Below are 22,599 nucleotides of genomic sequence, written 5' to 3' on the forward strand. Positions count from 1 at the left end.
CTGAGCAGCAAGGAAAAGGCTAAAGTTTTGTTACTGTTACATTTGTTTGGTCTGGGGTATGTGTGTGCATGTGTGTTGTATATAAAGTAAAGCTACTTTAGAATGTGAAATATTAGGACTGCTTATGAAATATCATATATGCATGTATAGTTTCTGTGCTATAATTTTAATTTTTTATCTAATAGTCAAATTTAGTCCACCTTTAGCCTAATTTTTTACTAGTGGCTATAGCCAGGTTCATTCTGCAGGGAAAAAAAAATGCTACACTCATTGCCACACTACCTGAAACCCCCAGAGCCAGTGCCACTGCAACTTGGGCTGAGTTAAAACTAGACTCCAGTGCCGGGGGCTCCAAAGAACAGATGGCTGGGTCAGGCTGATGTTGCTTCTCTTCAGCCTGCTCTAAAAACAGAGAGGTGGGGCAAGCAGGCAGGACAGCACACCTGGCACCAGGAGTCCCATCCGTTTGCACCTGAGGCTGTAAACACAACACTTAACACACACCTGCTGCTCTAGGTGCAGATTAAGTGTGCAGAGAGCTTTGAGGTGGCCTGTTTGCAGAAATCAGTGCACTGCCCCCAGTCCTACTCCTGCCTTTCTCACTAGTCATTTTTCCTACTCTCAGAAAAACACAATTATCAGCATTTTCCAGTTTGCTTATCTTAAAAATGCTCATGAAATTAGAGAAAGAAAACCATGCTGGCCCCAGTCTATAAGCACCCAGGGCTGTGCACTTGTAACTAGTAGGCTGTTGGTGCATCGATGGTTATAAGGTGCTGATGGCATCTTCTTATGGACACACATGTGTCCTGCTCACAGCAGGATGTGCCTGTCCTGTGGTGCGCTCCACCCCTCCTCAGATCTGTTCTCTGCTCCCCAGATCAAGATGAATGCCATGATGGATACCCCTGAACTCCCAGCTGTGTTTGACGGGGTGAAACTGGCTGCAGTTGCTGCTGTGCTATACGTGATTGTCCGGTGTTTGAACCTGAAGAGCCCCACAGCCCCACCTGACCTCTACTTCCAGGACTCAGGGCTGTCGCGCTTCCTGCTCAAGTCCTGTCCCCTTCTGACCAAAGAGTGAGTAGACCATGTGCCCTCCATATGCTCACATGCTAACTGGTTTGCCCCTGGGGGGTGTTCAGAGAAGAACCTGCTCAGGCTGCGGGGGAGCTCAGTGATGGAGCATTTACCTAATATGCACTGTATCCTGGGTTCAATCCCCAGCATTCCCCTGTCCTCCAAAAAAGAACCTTCTCATATTGTGTCCTTAAGGCATTGATGGAAGATGGCCTCACTGGTGTTAAAACAGCTAGTCCTGGTGGTAGCCCGGTGTTTAAATCCCAGAGGATATGAGAGACAATCAAATCTTTGTTGCCTGGAAACATCTTGTCTTCCACAGTATGGTGTCCTGATCCATGACAAGGACCTTGCAGAGAGCAGAGTCATTTTTATGTAGATATGGAAGACTTGATAATATTCCAGCTCTTTAGCTAATCCCCTGTTGCCAATCCTAGGTCAGAAGAACCATCCTCTGATAAAAAGTGATAAAAAGGCACAGACCTGTTAGTTGGATACTCTCCTTGCCATACTGGAAACTGCACTGAGTATTGGCTGAGAGATGGCCCCTAAGGAGGGTGGCCTCACCCCATGGGCCAGGTCTCCCTGCAAAGGCCATGACTGTGTTTTGGAGGTGGCAGGAGGGGCACTGCTTCTGACAGAGGAAGCCATAGGGAATCCATATTCTGGGCCACACATAGTGTTTTCAACCAATGTGGTGTGAAATACACCCTCCCCTCCTGCCCTGTGGATGTTTTCTGATTATCTGTGTCCAAGCTTCATGCACACAGCATTCCACGCCCACCCCACCCCCAAATCAGACTGAAGTCCTCTCTTTGTCATTGCTGCTTTTCTCTGTGCCTTTGCTAGCTCACTCCTCTCCTGCTGGGCCTCGGAGGGGCAGCTGGCTGCTTGGAGAGCTGTCTTTCTCTAACTGTGTCCCCTCAACATGAGACTATCAGACTTTTTGTGTGTGTGTGTGGTATTGGGGATCGAACTTGGGTCCTTGCGCTTAGGAGGTAGGCGGTGCAACCACTGAGCTAAATCCCTGGCCTGAGACTATCAGACTTTCTGATACCTGGTGGGTAGTAGTATAGTAGAAGCTCATCCCTTTACTCCCTTTTTGGGATTGTTAACACTGAATGAGTGATTCTTCCCTCCTAGCAGACCAGTGGGCAGCAGAGACACCTGAACATTTGGGACTTGCTTTGTCTAGCTGACTGTCACAGGCCGTTAGACAAGGCTGAAGACCTTCCACTGTGGGCTTTGGCATTTGGGTGTTTGTGTGTAGTCTCCTCATAGTTCCAAGAGTGATGCCATGACCCCGTGTCAAGAGAAATGGTGCTTAATTCTGGTGGAGTGTGGTACACTGCATAATGTCATAATTGAGTCTGGAACTGCCCCTGCTGAGTGACTGTATGTTGTGTGGCCTCTACAGCTTGGCACCAAGATAAGGATGTGGTGTTTTTATTATGCAGTGTTTGCAATTAGAAATCTGCCCTGAGGGCCAGGGATTTAGCTCAGTGATTCTGCCACCTGCCTCGCAAGTGCAAGGTCTGGAGTTCAATCCCTGGTACCAAAAAAAAAACAAAAAATCTGCTGTGTATCAGGCATGGTGACACATGTCTGTAATCCCAGCTGTTGAGGAGGATGAGACAGGACAATCACAAGTTCGAGCCTAGCATGGGCAATTTAGGAAGACCCAGTCTCAAAATAAAAAGTAAATTAAAGACTGGGGATGTAGTTCAGTGATAGAGCACCCCTGAGTTCAATCCCTAGAACTGTAAAAAAAAGAGAGAAAGGAAAGGAAAGGAAAGGAAAAAAAGAGAGAAAGAAAGAAAGAAATCTGCTCTGTAAAGGGTATGCACATAACTGTTTGAAAATTATCCAGGATCTTTCTTGTATTCTGAGTGTTTCTTCAATACTTTTTAAGATAAATCACTAATTTGGACTGCCTGATGACCTTTAACCTACTTTCAAATTAAGTGGAACTCTCATTTTTAGAGAGCTTTTAAAAACCAAAGAATTTAGCTATGTGCAGTGGTGCATGTTTGTAATCCCAGCACTGAGGGAGGCTAAGGCAGGAAGCTCACAAGTTCAAGCCCAGCCTGGGCAACTTAGTAAGACCCTGTCCCAAAGAAATAAAAAAGGGCTGAGGATATAACTCAGTGTGAAGGCCTTGGGTTACATGCCCAATACCAAAAAAATAAAAACAAACCCACCACTGTATTCAAAACCCTGAAAATTTATATGCAGATGAGTATTAAATTTTCACCCAGCTGGCCAGGGATTTAGCTCAGTGGTTTCGCCACCTGCTGCGCAAGCGCAAGGACGTGAGTTCGATCCCCGGTACAAAAAAAAAATTTTTTTTCACCCAGCTTTGGGTCCTGAGTACTTAGAAGGAGGAAGGCACAGGAAAGCAGCCTTTGCCCAAGCTCTGAAGAAACAATGTGTAAGGTTTGAGTGTGTACTAATTGTTCGAAGTGTAAATGAAAGCTGATTATGGCAGTTTTTACCTCTTCGTATTTTCCTTTTTTTTGGTACTGGGGACCAAACTGGGGACCAAACTGGGGACCTTGCACTTGTGAGGCAGCCGCCAGAACCACTGAGCTAAATCCCCGGCCAGTTATTTTCCTTTTAAAAATAACCAGAGACATTGAATCCTATAATCTCCCTTTGCTTCTTCCCCTCCCTGGCACCCATTCTTGATGACCCTGAGGTGCTGACCCAGTGCCTTGTGACTTCTGTTGAGATGACCCAACCTCCTCCTGGAATAGAAGAGGGTCCAGTCCCTCTCTGTCCTCATCTCTGCGGAGGTCAAGGCTGGGAGGGGAATGTGACATCCACCTGTGTGCTTGTGGCATCAGTGTGGAGTCTCTGGTCACTGGCCATCATCACAAGGACCCCTGGTGAAGCCCGGATGAGGAGGGTGCTGGTGGCCTAGGTTAAAGGAGAGCTAATGTTGCTTAGGAATTAGCTGTGGTTACAGATGGGCCTGAAAAGACAAGTTCCCCCCAACTATTGACTTCCAAGGGGTATCCCTTTGATTTATAGGACCAACTCTCTTAAAGCATGTCAGAGCGTTATGTAAGTTGCCAACTCCCTCTGGCTTGAAATGACAGATGACCAGGGGGCAAAGGGATTCTTTCTCTCCCACTTTTAACTAACATCTTATTTCTGATATAGATTCTGATTTTAGAATTAACTGTATCCTGAATTCGTGTAGCACATTGGCAAAATGTTTTCATGTTGCTCTCTCCTGTTCATGTCACTGTGTTTGAAATGACATTCTGCCATTTAATTCTCTTAAAAATGTAAAGGTTGGATTCATTTTTCCTGTTATTTTAAGAATGAGGAAACTGGAAGTAGCCAAGGGAAGCTAACCACAAACTGGAGCCAGTTTCCCTTCTCATCCATGGGGAAGAGGACAGGGCACTTTCCTGGGAGTAGTACAGGGGCTGAGGCCCAAGCAGGAAGAGAACAGCCCACAAGAGAGGCATGAGTGCGGCTGGCCTCCTGGTGGCCTTTGATCCCCGCGTGAACTCTTTCTGTGTCCACCACTCTGGCGGAAGCCACTGGCCTCTGATGTTCTGTCACTTGCCACATTTCCACAATGGCCTCTCATGTGTTTGAAGCTGAGAGCAGGAAACGCCTGTTCAGGGTAAAAATGCTTCCCTTGGGACTTTGAAGCTGTTTTCCTAGGAGGAAGCCCATCTGCAGCCTCACATGTGCTCGTCCAGGCTGGAAGTTTCAGCTAACTGATTTATAGTGAGCTGCTGCTCTCATTCAGTAGCCCTGACTGCAAGCAGCTGGTTACTACAACTTAGGTACAAATCAGAACATAGCCTCTCACTGCTCTGCAGCAGGAAACTAGTTGATGAAAAGTGAACTTTGAAAGCTTGCTATGAGAGTAGGGACTCTTCCTTTTCACCCCACTTAGCATTAAAGTCAGTTTTAAATCTGTTTTAAGATGGTAAACCTAAAGCTACATCATAAATGAATCTTTTTATGTCTGGAGAAAAACTTTACTTCAGTGGGAGGATATGCCTCTTGTTCACTTAGCAACAGATCAATATTTGCCTAGCGATTTGTTTTTTGTTCTCAAGAAGTGTTTGCTTTTAGTAAAACAAGCAGACCAAAGCTCAGTCATGAACTGAGAAAAGTCTAGATGGTAATACAAATCTTCATTTTCTTCCTGCATAAAAAATTTAGTACATCTTTATTTTTTAAAAATAGAAAGTAAAACACACAAAAATCATCTATAATTCTACCCAAAGATAACATAGCATTCCTACTTTGGTGATCATCTCTGTGGTTTTTATCTTCTGCATACACAATGTGTGTTCTGCACAGAATCAGTGTATAGTTTGCTTTGTATTTCTGGTGGGGTTTTTTTGTCTTGTTTTGTTTACATGATGTTGGGAATCAAACCCTTGAGCATGCTAGGCAAGCACTCTACCACTGAACTCCGTACATCCCCAGCCCAGGATGCTGTGTTCATATTACTTGGTAACCTGTTTTAACACTTGTTAGGCCATAAGCATTCACCCATGCTTCAACCTATCTTCTAACATTTGATTCTTCTTTTCTTTTTGGTACTGGGGATAGAACTCGGGTCCTTGCACTTTCGAGGCAGGTGGCAGAACCACTGAGCTAAATCCCCGGCCCAGGGAGGGGTAGTGTTTAAAGGACCCCAAACTGATTTTTCTAGGCCCAAAGCTGAAAAGGTCTTAGGAGAGATGGGCACTTCTCTGCTCTTTTTAATTTTCATCAATCCTATCCCAATCTTTTTTTTTTTTTTTTTTTTTGTACCAGGGATTGAACTCGAGACCTTGTGCTTTTAAGGCAACTGGCGGCACCACTGAGCTAAATCCCCAGCCCCTATCCCAGTCTTTTAAATCTAAGGTTTCTGCCCACAGAGACCAAGGATTGAATTTAATAATCTGATGCACCATTTTAATTAAGGTGCTAGTACTAAGAGCTCTGGCCTGTTTAAGCAGCTTATGCAAGAATTGGATGCAATTTTGCTGCTCTATAGACTGATTCTTCCCCATCATTCCAGCCACAGAAACTTTCTTTGGAGCCAAGTGCTTTACCTTTCACTTTTTCTTTGGATATCTTCTGAGTTTGCCCATGGAGTCCTCTTGCCATTTAACACACCATGGGTCCTTTCCTCCACTCCACTGGAACTTCCCTCCCAGGATTGCATGCTCCCACCTCGGGCGCCAAATATTGGAGGGCAATCAATTCTCCAACTGCCTAGAAGGGGGAACAGTGAGGGCTAAAGAAAGACAATAGAGACTTGTGTAATTTCACAGTGCATGGGGACCTGGAGGTCAGTGCCTCAGAGTGGGCAAAGACCTAACATTTGATTCTTAACAGCTTCAGAATTCTGTCATTCATTCAAATTCCTTCATGGCTTTTGGCCACAGTGGTGTAGAGAAATTTGGAGTAGGATTCAAACTTAGGTCTTTTCCCTCCAAACTAGCCAGGGGACCCTGGAAAAAGCACAGCCCCTCTGGCTCTGTTTCCTTCTTTGTAAAATCAAACAGGCAAATCATGAACAGTACCCTTCAATGTCAGCACCCACTGCTTCTGGCCCCCTTGCTTGGTCAGCAGCATCATGAAGTCCTCCTAGAGGGAGCATTCTGGAAGGGGGCCCTGACTATAGGCCAAGAGAAGTAGCTAAAGGGAAAGATTTTTTGTATCTGTCCTCTCCTAACTATTCCCATTCCCCATGCTCTGGGACCGGCTGGCACAGTCTCCCTTGGGCCTTTTAAAGTGCTTTTCTGAGCTATCATTTACATATAGTAAAATGCACAAATTAAGTATACAGCTCAGGACCTTTTACCTATGTATTCAGCTGTGTAATCTACCACTCCTTTCGTCTTTTACAGGAGTGCCCCAGTCACCTCCCTGCCTGTGACCCACCCATCTGTCATCACAGATTACATTAGTAACAAGATTACATTAGTAACTTAGATTACATTAGTAACAAGCAGGCCAGCACTTACGGCTTGCTGAAGTGTGACCCAAGCCTACCTGCCCAGCCTACCACTTGTGACATTCTCTTGGTGCCAGGAAGAGCTGTTGTCCTCTGGCTACTCCAAATCCCCTTCCTTCTCTACCAAAATACCTCTAATCATATATGAAAAACTTAACAGCATAAGTCCTGAGAAGCTTTCCCTGAGTCGCCCCGTCCCCTTCAGCCATGGGCCCCCCACCCCTTGTTCCCTCAGTGTGTGCCCTCTGTGTCCCTTTAGCACATCTGTTTTTGTCAGAATCCATGTCTATCTCTTTTCCCCATTGCTGGAATACGTGTGCCCCAGATCAAAAGCCACACACTTGGTGAGACAGAGCAAGGTCCCTGGCAATTCCCAATCTCAAGTACAATGTAATTTTTTTCTTGTTTTCCATAAACAGGTGTAGGTGAATGATGCTCTCATTTTGGCCAGTGCCGTGTGCACTGGGCAAAAAAACCTTCCGTCTCCAGCTTGTTCAGTGACACCCTGGGGAATCAGTGTACCTTTAGCTCTCTCAGAGCTTTGCGTTTCTGGGAAGGCTCTACCCCATCTCTGGAAGCAGATGAATTTTATTTATTTTTCTTAAATTAGACAAGGCAATCTGCAAAATGGCATTCTGCAGCCTCCATCCTTCCCTGTGGGCTTTGCTGGAGTTTCTATCACCAGATCCAGGTTGGAAAGTGATGATAGGCAGCAGGTGTCTGTAACTGGAACCTGCTATTAAAATTTCTCTCTCCCCCTGTGGGAATCCAGGCAGCTCATTTTTCCCTCATTAACAGGCTTGTCAGTGTGGGTCGAAGTGTGGCTAAAGACGAAGGCGTTTAGGAGAAGCGAGATGGAGCCTTGCTAATAGAAAAACCTAAAGCCGAGCTGAGCTGTCTTCATGGGATTCAGGAGACACCACCGAGTCCCTGTGGGGTCTGGAGAGTGCTAGCAGTCTGATCAAAACCACAGCCACACATTTGTTGCTCCTTGCTTCCCCAGAGATCAAAACCTAATCACTTTCTTCTGCAACCAGCTGCCACCTGCATTCCTCAGAGATGTCGTTACTGTTCTCCATGGGTTGAGATACCCGAAACTTGACTGTGGGGATCACACCCCTTCTAACACTGAGCCAACCACACAGTTGGCTCTCCCACGCCATGGTGCCCTCCTAACCCCAGAACCCTTCTGCAGATAGTAATGGTTTCCCACCTTCTGTGATTTCCCACCTTTCTCTCCTCACTCGCCAAGCAGGACTCCTACTGAAATGGCATTCTCTTCCCGGTTAGCCCTTGTCTTCAGTTTCTTGCCACAGTCATCCCGTTGTCTTAGTTCATGAACATTTGAGGATCACTTCTCTGAGACTCAGCCAATGGGAGGAATTTTTTTAAAGATCATTAAAAAAAAACAACTTGTTCATAGTGGCAACGTTCAAGAGGCCTTTTTATTGGTTCCTCACAGTTGTGTTCCATATGTAGTCACTTCCTAACAGTAAATATCCATTTTTGTTTGATCTGCCCCAATAAAAGCCCAGTTCTGTGTATACACATGCTATATTTGTCATAAATGTGCAAGATACACTATTTTTCTCTTAGAGTACCAAGAAAGTATTAAATAATTAGAAATACCTTTAAAAAGCCCTGATTTAGGTCTCTGACAGTGCAATGCACAGAGTTCTTTTCCAGATCTAAAGATCAAAAGACTGTTTATAAACTCCCACTCTCCTGCCATTTTCCTCCCTGCCTTTTTTTGATAAGACTGATTATTTGCAATGACATTGTCCAAGCAGAAGATGGGATAAAGGCCCTTGATATAGACAATTAATGTTTTCTCAGTCTCAAATACAACCTCAGGCAAATACAGTTTCTCACACTCCCTTCCAGTCAGACTGCAACCCCAAGGCCCTTCCTAGGTAAACATTCTGGAGCAAACACAGCTTATTTATAGTGAGTTAAAGCCAAAAAAAGAATTTCATTATCTTGGGCTTAAATTCCTGTTGCTTACAGACATTCCAGATCAGATTTAGCTTCTTTCCTCCCTGGCTGAACATTAAATCTTTGTCCTTTTCACAGGATAAATATCTAATTGCCAGGAGCCTTAATTCCATTGACCTGATTTTACCCATTTTAAGAGCTATACAAATATTTTCTTGGATACTTCTGGTAAATTGTGAACAACTGACAAGTGGATCTGCAATGCTTATGCACTTACTATGTAGTCCTCAGACACAGGTTACCTGGAATCTACATTATAAGAGTTCTTGAAAGGTACAAGACAAGATCATCTTTATTGGGATTGAATATTGATGGATAACCTCAACTGAGGTCATATTTTCTGGTGACTTCATCTTAAAATTGCTTAAGTAATTTTTAAATAATTTTAATTATAATTACACTGTCAAGTTTAAAAGCTGAATTATTGACCCTGGGATGTAGTCCTCTGTTACCAGGCTGACCAAACATCCCAGTTTTCCTAGGTCTGACAGGTGTCCTGGGACATGGGACTTTCTCTGCTAATACTGAGGAATTCCCAGAGAAACAAGGATAACTTGGTCGCACTAACACTTTCTGCTCCATATGGTGACGTTCTTTGTAAGTGGATGATGTGCCATTGGAGATGATGTTTATTTTACCAGTGGCCAGGTATAATTTAACTCCTGGATGTTGGTTTTACTGCACTGTCTCTGCCCTAGCAGGTCACTTATTCAAGGGGCTAGCCGCAACAGGAAAGAAAGTGCTGCCATCTTTGAGGCATCTTGTATTGAACCAAGGTAACCAACATGAATCTGCTACAACACTCATCCACCCTCTCTAACCTAGATCCAGATTGTAACTTCTTGTTAAAGACTCAGTGCCTTCTTTCAGGCATTATTGAAGCCTGAAGTATCTAAAAGGAATCAGAATTCAAAATATTTAAGATTCATTCAATTTAGTTCAGATAGGAAAAGACTCATCTCTCATATGCCATACACTCTTAAAGAATCAAATTCCAGTTTCCCAAAATGTATGTCCCTCATACTGCCTGCTTTATTCATCAAGTCTGAGTTTATTTTGGGAGGAGAGGCTCTCCTGATCTTCAAAAATGCAAAAGAAACATCTGCTACCAGGATTCCATCACACATCAAATCCAGTACATATAGAAAAGCAACTGAGCCTCAACTCTTACCAAGAGTCCTTTTGCTGAGTCGCCCTTCTGTTCCAGTCTTTCCCAGACTAGGGGCCAGGGTCAATCTTGGCCCACCCGCCATCCTTAACTGCTACTCCATTTAAACTACTTTCCTTAAACCTAACTTACTTTGTAGATCTTGCCTGGGATCCATGTTTGTGATCCTTCTCAGTGCGTAGTTGCCAGAAAATTGTTCCAATATTCAGCATCACAAAATGGACCTTGGTTTCTAGAAAGTCTAAAAATTCTAAGTATAGCCAGCTTTTGTCAGCTTCTCATGTTTTATTGACCCCCCCAATTAATTGGTTACCAATTTTGATCTTAAGCTGCTCATTGCAGTTTGTACCTCATGCTCACCGGAAACAGCAGTGGCGGGGGAGGGGGGGGATGGTGATTGGCTGTGGAACCTGCTTGTCTTCAGTAACATCAAGAATTCTTGTCCTACCAATGGAGTCTACTGAGGGAATTGGCTCCAGGGTCTGAATCCACTAGGGGTATAATAGTTACTCAAGGAAAGCATTGTACTAGGTTTGTGAGAAGATCTACACTTCCCTGAAACTCTAGGAAGCTGCTGAAAACTCTGATCTTTGTGTATGCATGGCTAGATGGAGCATCATTGCTGTCCATGTGACCAACTGTTAACAGACTGAACTCTTCATCTGCCCAAGGTGGCTGCCTGCAGTGTCACAGTGAGCCAGGGCAGTGACTCAGCCATTATGACAACCGTGACTCACCTTAAATCTCCACCCAGGCTCAGTTTATAGGCACAGTTTATAGGGGCTCTGGGTTTGAATGGGCACATACCTCCAGTCAGGCAACTTGACTTCTGAGGTAGCCATTAAAACATCTGTCATGAAACATTTGGGAAACCTTACCAGGAGGCCTATGGCCCTGTGACTGATAGCAAAAGTCCTCCTCCTGATGATCCCGAACTTGTGTGTTCAGACAGATCACATAGTTTTAAACAGTGGTTCCATATTAATATGAAATGAGAAACCCCAGAAAAATGTATTGTTGTTATTATTTTTAAAAAATTAAAGTGTACCAAGCCATTATAGGCTCCTACTTAGATGTGAGCTCAAGACCAGTCATGCTTGGAGGACTGGTGGGGCCAACAGAGACACTGTGGACTGATGGCCAGTGCAGGCCATGGTCACAGTGGAAGGAAGTGCTGGCCAATGAGCTAGAAGTAGACAAATATGGACTTTTTCTTCCTTGGCATTTGAATACAAATAATTATAAATATATTTTTATAATTCACCAATTAATATATTTAGTAATAATATTTAGTAATCTGCTTTCCAGTCTGTCCACTCTCAGCACCCACCAAACCTTCTGTATATAGTCACCATACTTTTCCTCTTACTTCCACCTTCTCTGCCCATCAAGCCCTCTTATTCCATCCCTCCAGGCTCTCAAGTCCTAGCTCCTCTCCACCCTGTAATTTTGCCCATCTGCTGTCTCTTCGGCTCTTCCCTAATGACAGGGGTGTAAATAACTTCCCTTGTGTATATCTTCTTCACCACTCACTGTATTCTGAGAGGCTTGAGGTCAGAGACGGCCTCAAAACTGTAATTGTTCCCATGCCTGGGCCTTTGCCCAGGACCCATCCACACTGATGTTTGTAGAGTGTTGGGGTAGAACATGTGATCAAGTGTCCCAGTGAGTAATTCAAACAGGGATAAAGGAGTTAAGGGAAGGAGCACTACCAGTACTGTCACATCTTGGATGAGGAGCCCCTCAGTCGGCTTTGGGGAGGTGAGACTGTGAGAGAAGGCACAGAGGTCTGTGTGAGCATGAGCCAGTGCACCGAACACTTAAGGGAGCTGGCAGGGCACTGGCTTCGATTCTAGGCCAGTGCTTTTATCCTCATTTGCCCTTTTGTCCTGTGGACTGCTCACCAGTTACCAAGGTGACAGAGGACACCTGTCTTGCCACATTTCCTCCTGTTCCTCCTTTACCCTGACCCACAGCCCTTCATACTCCTGTCTCAGGTCCATGGCTCTTCATTTGGCTAGACATTGACCATCTCTCTTGTAATTCCCAAAGATGAACTTAGTGCTATTTTCCTGGCATTTGGACCTGCCACCAAGTCTGCCCTTTGTTCATTGTGTCCTTTGGGTTTGTTTGCTAATGAGCTTCTGGCCCTCTCACTGGTCTGGCCTCCGCAATTGCTTCCTGGCCAGCTCCTAGCCATGCTCTGTTCACAAGAGCTCTGATTATACCCGAGAATCCCAAGTCTGTAGGGGAGGAGAGGAGGTCAGATCGAAGGGAGTCTCAAATTCTAGAAAGGAGTTTGGGTGTGCTCCTAGTGGTGGTGGGCAAGAGGATGGGACAAACTCCAGAGCCCCCCCAAGTAGAACTTGTGGTGTTGGTGGATGATGGAATGGCCTTGGGCACTGGGGCAAACAGCTGCATCACAGGCAGTGCCCAGGTTACGGGAAGCTCATGAAGAATAGAGTCACTGACAGAAAAAGAGAAGTCACACAGGGAAGCTGCCTTCTTAGGGAGAGTTGTTTACTTGGGGCTTGTCTGTGGGAGTTACAAATCTGGCAGTCGAACTTAGTTCTGAGCTCAAGGCCAGACATGAGGATTCTAGATCTTCATAGGTCTAGGAGTTTGGGGAGTGGGTGGTGGGGCCAAAAGATTCACAGAGGGAGGACTGATGGCTGTGGCAGCCCATGGTGAGGGTGGGAGATGAGCCAGCTCATGGGCCAGGGGCACGTGACAACAAAGCAAGAGGAGAACTGGAAACCTTGAGTGTCCTGGAAGCCAGAGAAGAAAAGCTGTAAAGAGAAGGTGCCAGACCACGAGCCAGGAAAGATGAGGTCTGACCAAAGGCCTATGACCTTGGCCAGAAAGAATCAAGGTGTTTGAGCATGTTTTCAGTAGTAAGCTGAGAAAAGAAACCAACACAGCTACTGAGGATACAAAATCTGGGAAAGGAAGGGGGACAAGAAGGAAACTGGAGAGGCTCAGTGGAATTGAGGATGTCCCCTAAGATTGGAAGGGTGGGTGCAGAGGAGCCAGTGAAGGACACGTTAGCAAAGGGAGAAGATGGGGAGCTCTCAGGCTGGGGACCTAGGGCTCAGGCTGTCCCCGGAGGACCCTGGCTGGGCACAAATGCCAGCTCTGCTCTCTGATAGCTAGGTAACCTCCCCTTGCCAAGTTTCTGATTTCTCATTTGTGTAACAGAGTAATTGCACTTATTTTGTAGGTTCAGTATGAGTAGAAAAAGTGACAGCATGTGAAGTGAGTTGTAGGATGCCTGGCACGTATAAGAGTTTAGCTGCTATTATTATGGCTATTTATATATTAATATTGTTAGCTAGATCAGTTATATGAATGGCAAAGGACATAATGAACACAGAGTTTATACAAATATATTTGGATGTCAGAAGCTCAGTGTATAAGTTGGTAAAGGATATACATAGATAATTTCTGTAAGAGGAAATGTAGTACAAATAGTACCAAGTAATGTTTAGTCTTGGTAACAATGAAACTTTAAAAACTAAAGTATTATTTCATACTCAGAGCAAAATCTGGAAGTATTATCAATCTGATCCTCCTTCTTTCCTTCACTCCATCCTTCTTTCTTTCCTGTTTGGTTGGTTGATTGGTTGATTTTTTGAGACAAGATCTCACTATGTAGTCCATACTGGCCTCAAACTCACTAGGTAGCCCATTCTGGCCTTGAACTTGCAGTCCTCCTGCCCTAGCCTCCTGAGTGCTAGGATTACAGTTGTGTACCACCATGCCCAGCTTACCACATTATCTACATAAGGCACAAATCTAGTCACATCACTTCCCTGCTTTAGACTGCAGGGGCTCCTTACTGCCTGTAGTGTGAAGTCCAGCTTCAGCCCTGCTTCCACCTCTCCTACATCCCTGTATTCTAGACACATCAGTCCTCCACATTTCCTGACACTGCATGTTCTCTCCTGCCTGTGTCTTATACTCATGTTTCTTCTACCTAGAGTCTCATCTTTCACCCAAAGTCCACAGATACCCCCTCTTTGAAGAGGCCTTAAAGGAAATCCTTCTCCACACTCAGACTGGGTGGTACCCTTCTTCATTGACAGAAGCCTTTAGTACTAAGGGAACCCTCCAATACTGCCATTGGAGAGTTTACATTTATTTGTCTTAAATTTATCTAGAAATCTTGGGCTAGGGATTTAGCTCAGTGGTGCTGCCACCTGCCTTGTGAGTGCAAGGTTCTGAGTTTGATCCCTGGTTAAAAAAAAAAGAAAAAAGAAAAAAAGAAATGAAAGAAAGAGAAAAGAGGAAAGAAAGAAAAAGAAAATTTATCTAGAAATCTATATGCTACAATAAATTGTGAAATAACTTACCATTAAAAACAACAAAAATGGCAAATACTTTTGTTTCATGAATGCCTACTCTCCATTGGCCACTAAATTCAGTGATTCCCATATATTGTTTTGTTTTCCATCCAGGTGAGATTGACCCTCCTATTCTCACTTGGTGTCAACCGAAGGATAGAAACCAGGTGGTTGTGGACAAGCAGTCTCACAAGACAAACCCACAAGTCAAGATCCCTTTCTTGGGATCATGTCCCATTATTTTTATTTGTAATGTAATTTATTTAATCATAAATTTATCCCATATGTTTTCTTTAATCTTCAAAACAACCCTACAAAACAGGTGTTATTGTTCCTTCCCCCACCTGTATCCTCTTAATCCAATTTAAAACAAGGTGAGTTATCCAAGGTCACAGAGCTCTCAGAACTGAGATTTGACCCTCCTCTCTTTGACCATGGTCCTTGTTCTCCTTCTACCATGCATCTTTACTGCCCAGGATGGTGCCTAATACTTAGTAGGTACTCAAAAAATGTTTATTGGGTGGAAGTACAGACCGTGAATAAAGCAGTAAAAACTGATTCCACAGCCATGACTTTAACCCAAAGAAATAATTTAAACAAAAATAAATGTATTTATTTGTTTAATTTAAACAAAAATTAATTTGTTTATTCCTGGTCAGTGGCCTTTTTCCTGATCCTTTGAGAGAGCTCTTTCTGAACCAGAGAAATTAGCCCTTTGTGATATGAATTGCAAATACTTGTTCATGGTTTGTCATTTGTCTTTTGACTTTGCCCCAGTAACATTTGCCATGCAGAATTTCTGCTTAAAGCTTTGACAGAAAGTGATAGATTGAACACGTTTATCTTCACTCCTTCCTGAATCCCCATTAAAAGTGATAAGAAAAGAAACAAATTCTTAAGCACAAAGTGACTTAGCCGACCTGAGAAAATGGGAGCCGAAGCCTGCAGAGGGGGTCCTACAAGGACCAGGAGGCACTGGCTGGTGCAAGTATAGGGGGAATCCTGTCAGATGACGTGAAGAAGGATGTAGGAAGTTGCCCTTCTTCTTCCCTCTCACACAGGTGATGGTCCTGCTCTGCCTGGTGGGAGGCTGGAAGCCTGAGGCAGGGATCAGGCACCAAGCCATGGAGTCTGCACTCAAGAGGTCCCCACCCACAGCCTGGTTCCCCAAACAGATGGGAGAATTCCCCTCAGGAGAAACTGACTGTCCCAGGAAAAAAGTCCCAGAAACACTGTCATTTAGGGGTCCACTAACAGAACAGCTGGGACCCCAAATAGAGAGACCTGCCTAGACCGATGGCTCTGTGCTAGCATCTTAGCACCTCACCTTGCAGGCAGAGCAGATTGATGTTTGAAGGAAATGGACATTTGAGGAAAGCCTGGACATGACCAGCAGAAGAAAGGAAGCAGAGAGAACAGGCTGAGGTGAACGGAAGTAAACCTGTAGGGCAGGTACATGGGGACAAGAGATGAGGCATGTGCATGCAGCAGGAAGAGGACAGGAGAGAGCTTCTAGAGCAGATGTCAAGAAGATTAATAGGGGGATTTGAAGGTGAAATTAAGAATCTCCCCCAGAAAGTAGGATAGAAAGACAGAAATACAGTGGAAAGTAGCAGAGAAAATTAGAGGATCAGTCCAGGCGATCTAACACCCAAGTAAGATCAGTTCCAGAAAGAGGCCAGAGAAAATGCAGGTGGGCCAGGGGGATGTCAAAGCAATATCCCATAGCCACCCTCGACTGTAGGACTTGACACTCCAGATTAACTATCAGTGACACCTGCCTGATCTTTGCGCTTGTGTTCTACATGCGAAGAGAGACAGACTTTGCTTTTGCAGAACTTTCTAGAACATGCTTATCTGCTTGATTTTGTGGTACTCTGCAGACAAGAATGAAGGTCTGATGCCCCAGCTCACCGACTCCCTACAAGGGTAGAGTTGTCGCCCATTTGAGGAGATGCTGACCCCAGTTCCCACACTGTGGGGTAGGGCTGCTGCTTCCACAGGGTGAACCCGTGGCCATCACAGTGGCTTCTCTCAGCTCTGGGGACTGTGTTCCTCTGCTGAAAGCTCCAGGGCAGCTGCATCATTTCCTTCTGCATTTCTGCTCCAGGCTCACCCTGCTCAGGAAGCAGTGGCTATGTGTCCCAGTAGGACCTGTGACCTTGTTCTGTCCTTTACTGTTGCACTTGGTCTCTGAGAGCTCTTATCTTTGTCCTTTCATCTTCTCATCATATCATGTAAAGATTCTTCCAAGTGAAAATAGGAAGAGCTACTTATAATCTTTTTGCTCCTTCTACTGGGAATTGAACCCAGGGCCTTCCCACCAAGATATATCCCCAGTCATTTTTTATTTTGAGACAAGCTCTCACTAAGTTGCCCAGGCTAGGCTTGAATTTGAGATCTTCCTGCCTCAGCTTCCCAAAGTGCATCACTGATGCCGCTTTCATTTATTTGTGATCTTTTGCTTTGATAATGCTTCAGTGAATCATTTTGTATTTACATCATGATGGACATGCGCCAGTGTCAGATAAACTCCTAGAAGTGGAATTGTTGGGTCACAGGGAATGCACATGGGAAACATCACTAGCTGTTGCCCTGAGGTTTAGCCAGTCAGCACTGTATAACTGCACCTGTCTCCCCCACGCCATCCACTAACATCAAGGTAATCCTACTTTATGATATTTGCTAAGATAGTAGATGACAAATATTTCCTCACTGTAGTCTTAGTTTGTACTTCTTTGATGAAAGAACCTGTGAATTTTTTATACACTTAAGAGCTATTTTTATTTCCTTTTCTATTAACTGCCTGTTGTAGCCTCTGACCATTTTTCTGCTGGTCAATAGCCTTTTTCCTGGTCCTTTGAAAGAGCTCTTTCTGTACCAGGGAAATTAGCCCTTTGTGATATGAATTGCAAATATTTGTTCCTGATTTGTCGTTTGTCTTTTGACTTTGCCCATGGTAGCATTTGCCATGCAGAAAATTTAAAAACGTGTGCATAGTCAAATCTTTCAGTCATTTCTGTTTTGGCTCCTGGGGTTTCTGGTTTCCTTAGAAAGGTCTTCTTCACTACAGGATTATTAAAATTTTTCTGATATTTCTTCCATCACAGGTATGACTTCATTTTTATTTTGAAATGTTCAATCCTTCCAGGATTAATGATGTGAGGTATGGCTCTAACTTAGCTTTTGTCTAGAAGGCTACCCTTTGCCCCACACCATTTATTGAACGAACAATCCATCGTTACCCCATTTATTCACATGCTACCTTTTTCTCCAACTGGATTTCCTGGATTATCTAGGCATATTCCAGCCTTTTACGTGTTTGATCCTGAATATATACTGTTAGCAGGCTGTGGTTGAATAGTATGTTTTACTGTGAGCAGTAGGGAGATGCAGGTACCCCCTTTAGTCTTCTCTTTCATATGTCCTTGGCTATTTAAAGCTGCCTTATTTCCCACATAAACTTTTGAATAATTTTTTAATTCCAAATATAAAAATCCTCTTGTTATTATTGTGTATCTGTTTAGTTTATAGGTTACCCAAAGAGAACTGACATGTTTGTGTTGCTGTTTTCATCACAAGTCCATGTGTTCAAGTCCCTTGAGCCTAAAGAGCGTTATAAAGTTTCCTTCTTACTCTTCATCTCATGATTGTGAACTCCCTGGGAACAACAATAGAGTCAGGTTTTAAGTGTGGCTTCTTAGTAATGATCTATATAATTACTGACAAAGGAAGCATAGTTTTTATTCAACATTTTAAGAACCCATCTCCTTTTCTAATATCATAGTGTGCCATCTTGTGAGTTATTTTCTGCACACAGAAGGCAGGCAAGATAGAGTATTGAGTGCTGCTGTCAGATGTCAACATTTAATTCCTACAGTCATCTCTTTTTTTTTTCAGTCATCTCTTAATTAAAGAGTTCTTTAAAAAGTATTTACGTAATCCAGAAGCTTCACATTTAGATACTCCAGTTTTCCCCCACTAGGAAGAGTGGGAGATATGATGGGATTTTCCAGTCTTATCTTTCCTCTCTCTTGAGCCTGGTACAGATTTCGAGGTGGCCTTGAGCTGGGAAGTAGTCAAAGCCAACCCTGGCTTGGACAAAGAGCAGATGACTGACCTCTCTGTATGTGTCCTCCAGACAGGAGAGGTGACTGGGGGGGTAACAGGCACAAAACAAAGGTGTTCTGTGTGTCAACACGCAGCCTGTTTGCTCAGCCCAAGCAGTTTTTTCAAATCCATAGTTTCGTAGTAGGAAAGGTTAGGCAGAGAATGGTGTTTTCCAGGTAAAGTCTGGCAAACAGTGCATTTGAGAGCTCTGTGCTCAGCACTTTGGTAGCCTGGTCCCAGGAACGACAGTGCATCCTCCGGAGCAGAGGTGACTAATTTTTTTTAATTTGGGGGGGGGGGGGGCGGTACAGGGATCAAACTTGGGACCTTGTGCTTGCGAGGCAGGCAGCAGAACCACTGAGCTAAATCCCCAGCCCCTGGTGACTAATTTTTGATCAGCTGTTGGCAGGACTGGCTCTTTAATGGGTGGTGTTAGTCAGGTGGAACCCTATAGTCTCTCACTGAACTGCAACCCATCTTAAAGCATAGAGCAAAAACCAGGGCAAGATGCAGGATACATGAGGGTTGTGTGTGCATCTGCATACAGAGGGGCATGACCAGGCCTAAGTGCTGTTTGTATAACAGGAAGATAATGCTATCAGATACTTTTAACATGTGAATACAATTCTAAAGGTTTTTAACTGGTTTTCTTTGAACTTTTTTTTTTGGTACTGGGACATTGAACTTGACCTTGCTCTTGTGAGGCAGGCACCTGAACCACTGAGCTAAATACCCAGCCCTCTTTGAACTTTATAAAGTCAAGTTTTTTTTTTCCCTTAGAGCAAAAAAGTGTGGTTTCATTTTAAGTGATGTTACTGGAACTCACTGTTTTGTTCTAACATAGGTGTTTAATAGCTTGCACTGCAGGCTCCAGCTGGCCCAGTGATCCCTCCCTCCTTTAGTCAGGAACCAGCCACAGGCTCTGAGGATGGTTTCTATCTTGTTTCCTCAGGCCTCTCTTGGTCACTTCCGGCAGAAGCAGAACAGTTTCTGGATTGGAATTTTCCTGTACAGAATCTTGCAAATCAGGAATGGAACATTTAGCAACAACAGTGCAAATGTAATATGTAGCAGCTGGGAGCCAGCATTTGCCTCCCGTGGGGGAAAAGGCTGTGTTCAAAGCATATTTCTGACGTGCCTATTAATGGGTGTTTGGGAAGCTGGACCTGAGACAAAGGCCCAAGATGTTTGTCCCCAAGCTGGTGAGGAACCCACTGCAGCCTCCGCCCACCCTTCCCAGCAGGGTGCTGTGGTGCACATGTAAGGGCTATTCACAGCTGCCTCCCAGAAAGCAGGGGCTTTTAGGGGGCTGTGGCCTAGTGGGTAGGGGAGGCCTTGCAGACCTGCTATTGCCCCCTGGCTTTGGGTGCGACCATCTGGAAAGGGAGTGAGAAAGGCAATCTGGCAAGGGCAGTAGGAGTCCTGGGTTCCAGACCTATGGAGGGGAGGCTCAGGCAGCTCTGGATCTAGGATAAGTACCTACAAAACATCCCCTAAACACTAAAGGTTCTGCCCCTTCCTGACTTTCTCACCTCCCTTGAACACGCATGCACACTAGTACACACACATACCCAGAGCAAGCAAGGTCAGTTTTACGACCTCTAGGGTTGATAAAAACCATTGCTCCTGGTGTCTTCCACCACTGGTATCCAACCTGCTGAGTTTATTCTCACTCATTAAAGCGGGATAAAAGTGTTCCTTCAAATGAGACACCAGTCACCTTTCTAGAAGCACCTCTATCCTGTCCTGCTCTGTCATCACTCTCTAGGGTCTCATGATCTCAGGATGATTTTATTGACATTCTGGCCTCATATTAGAAGTAACTGCCTGGGGATTTAGCTCAGTGGCACGGTGCTTGCCTTGCAAGCACAAGGTCCGCAGTTTGATCTCCGGTACCAAAAAAAAAAGTAACTGAATGTGAGAATTCAGATAATGACTCTCTAGATGTATCTCTGCAGAAAAAGAAAAAGAAAAAAAAAATTGCACTAACATCAGAAGGCAGATGTGTGAAAAACATAAAGCCAAAGAAATCGCTTTCTGTTGAATTCATGTGAAAACACCATAGAGATGTTTCAACAAATTCAATTATGAATTTGTGTCAAGTGTGGTAGTATACTCCTATGACACTAGTACTCTGAGGGGCTGAGACAGGAAGACTGCAAGCTCAAGCCTAGCCTGAACATCTTAGTGACATGTCAAAACCCTATCTTCAATTTAAAAAAAGGAAGGAAGGAGGAGGGTGAAGGAATCCAACCACTACCATCCTGACTAGAGACCCCTCTAAACCACCCCCATTAGCTGCACCTGGGGACTCACATCTTTATCAGTCCTGCTATTGATATCAACCCATATCATTATTCAATCCTGCCATTCCCTGTGCATTCCCAAGCCTCATCCTTGACTTTTTCTCAACCCTTGTCCTTAGGCAAGCATCCTTGGCAGGTAGCCACAACCCCTTTTCACTGAACTCCCCCCTCCCCTTGACCCTACAAAAGACCCCAAACCCTGTATGAGAGCAGCTGGTCTGGTCTCTAGTGCCAGCGCGGTCCCTCTCGGGTTTGTTCCGCAATAAACATGTCCTGTTGAGCTCATACCTCTGCTTCTTTTCCTTCTTTTCTTTCCTAATAGAGGGAAATAAGGAGGGAGGAAAGGGGGGAAAGTAAGAAGGAAAAAGGCTAGGGATGTAGCTCAGAGCAAAGGATCTAGGTTCAATCCCTAGTTCCATAAAAACAAAACAAAAAAGGCAAATTCAATTATTGATTTGGAGAAACATGATATAATTGAGTATTTTGACAGTTGGTCAGACAAGAAAACACAGGCACAAAGATGTTAAATTGTTATTTTATCTTCTAGCTGGGGGTTTGGGGAGCCTTGTGTGTGGCCTGGGTCAGTGTGTGTGCCCTCTGTCCTGGCTCTATGACACTAGGGTCCAGTCTGTCATTCTCATCCATAAAATGGGGGCAATGCCATTGCTCAGAGTTGTGGAGATTTGGTGAGAAGTGTGACAGCCCAGCCATGGACCAGATGCTCAGAAACCTTCCTGCCCAGCCAGGCATAGTAGTGCATGCCTGGGAAGCTGAGGTAGGAGGATTGTGAGTCCAGGACCAGCCTGGGCAACTCAGTGAGACTCTCCAGAAAAAAAAGAAAAGAGCACCAAAGAAAAAGAAATGTTTCTGCTCTGAAAAGCCTGAACTACCCTCTCCTGGCCTGAGTTAAACTGATACTCCTCAGCCCTGTGGTTGTATCCATCCATCGCCTGTGCTCCTGCCTATGACAGCAGTTGCCCAAGTGACTGTCTTGTCCCCAACTCCTGAGTACAAGCCCTGGAAGGGCAGATGCTGTGTCAAACTCCACTCTCTGTGTACCTTGCAGCACCCGTATCTGTTGAGTTTTGTTGAGTCGATCTGCAAGAGCCAACAGAAAAGCTGAGGCAGGCAGGCTCAGCCCCTCACTGCCATAGCTGGCACTGGGGGCTGACGGTGCTCTCCTAGGTAGGCATTCTTGCTGCACATGCCACTCTCAAAACACGTCCCTGGGTCAGAGCAAAGATCACCTCCTGGTGGACAAGTATCATCCTGGAAACGAAGAGTGTGATTTTCCATCCCTGAGCTTGTTCTGCATAGCGTGGAGGCCTGTTAAGGGGCAGCATCTCCAGAAACTTAGCACACTCAGGGTGATCAACAACTACAATGAGCTTTACATTTAAAGAAAGTATTACTGCAGAATACACATTGCCATGAATCCCCCTCAGAATATTCTCCCTGGCTTCAAATACACGTTGTTCTTGGCAATGTGTAATAAACACTGCAATATTTTTTAAATTTAAATACTGTGTTTTTGGCATTTTTTCGGTCGCCCCTTGTATGTCTCCTGACAGCCCAGCTGGCCCCCAGTGTGAGCCTTCCAGGTGTCCTGGCATG

At 44.6% G+C, this 22,599-nt stretch overlaps 1 protein-coding gene across 3 annotated transcripts in view; it reads left to right on the forward strand.

The window, feature by feature from the left end:
• Window positions 1-22,599, forward strand: part of Abhd2 (abhydrolase domain containing 2, acylglycerol lipase) — a 121,182-nt gene that overhangs the window by 39,642 nt on the left and 58,941 nt on the right. For all 3 annotated transcript variants that reach the window (XM_004852754.4, XM_004852752.3, XM_004852753.3), the window contains one exon: window positions 881-1,080. In XM_004852754.4, coding sequence (XP_004852811.1) covers window positions 887-1,080 — 194 coding nt within the window. In that variant the 5' untranslated portion in view covers window positions 881-886. The remainder of the gene's footprint in view (window positions 1-880; window positions 1,081-22,599) is intronic.

Source organism: Heterocephalus glaber, unplaced genomic scaffold, assembly GCF_053883595.1.
Source record: "Heterocephalus glaber isolate CG9 unplaced genomic scaffold, H.glaber_assembly_v1.0 deba00001531, whole genome shotgun sequence".
Classification (NCBI taxonomy): Eukaryota; Metazoa; Chordata; class Mammalia; order Rodentia; family Bathyergidae; genus Heterocephalus; species Heterocephalus glaber.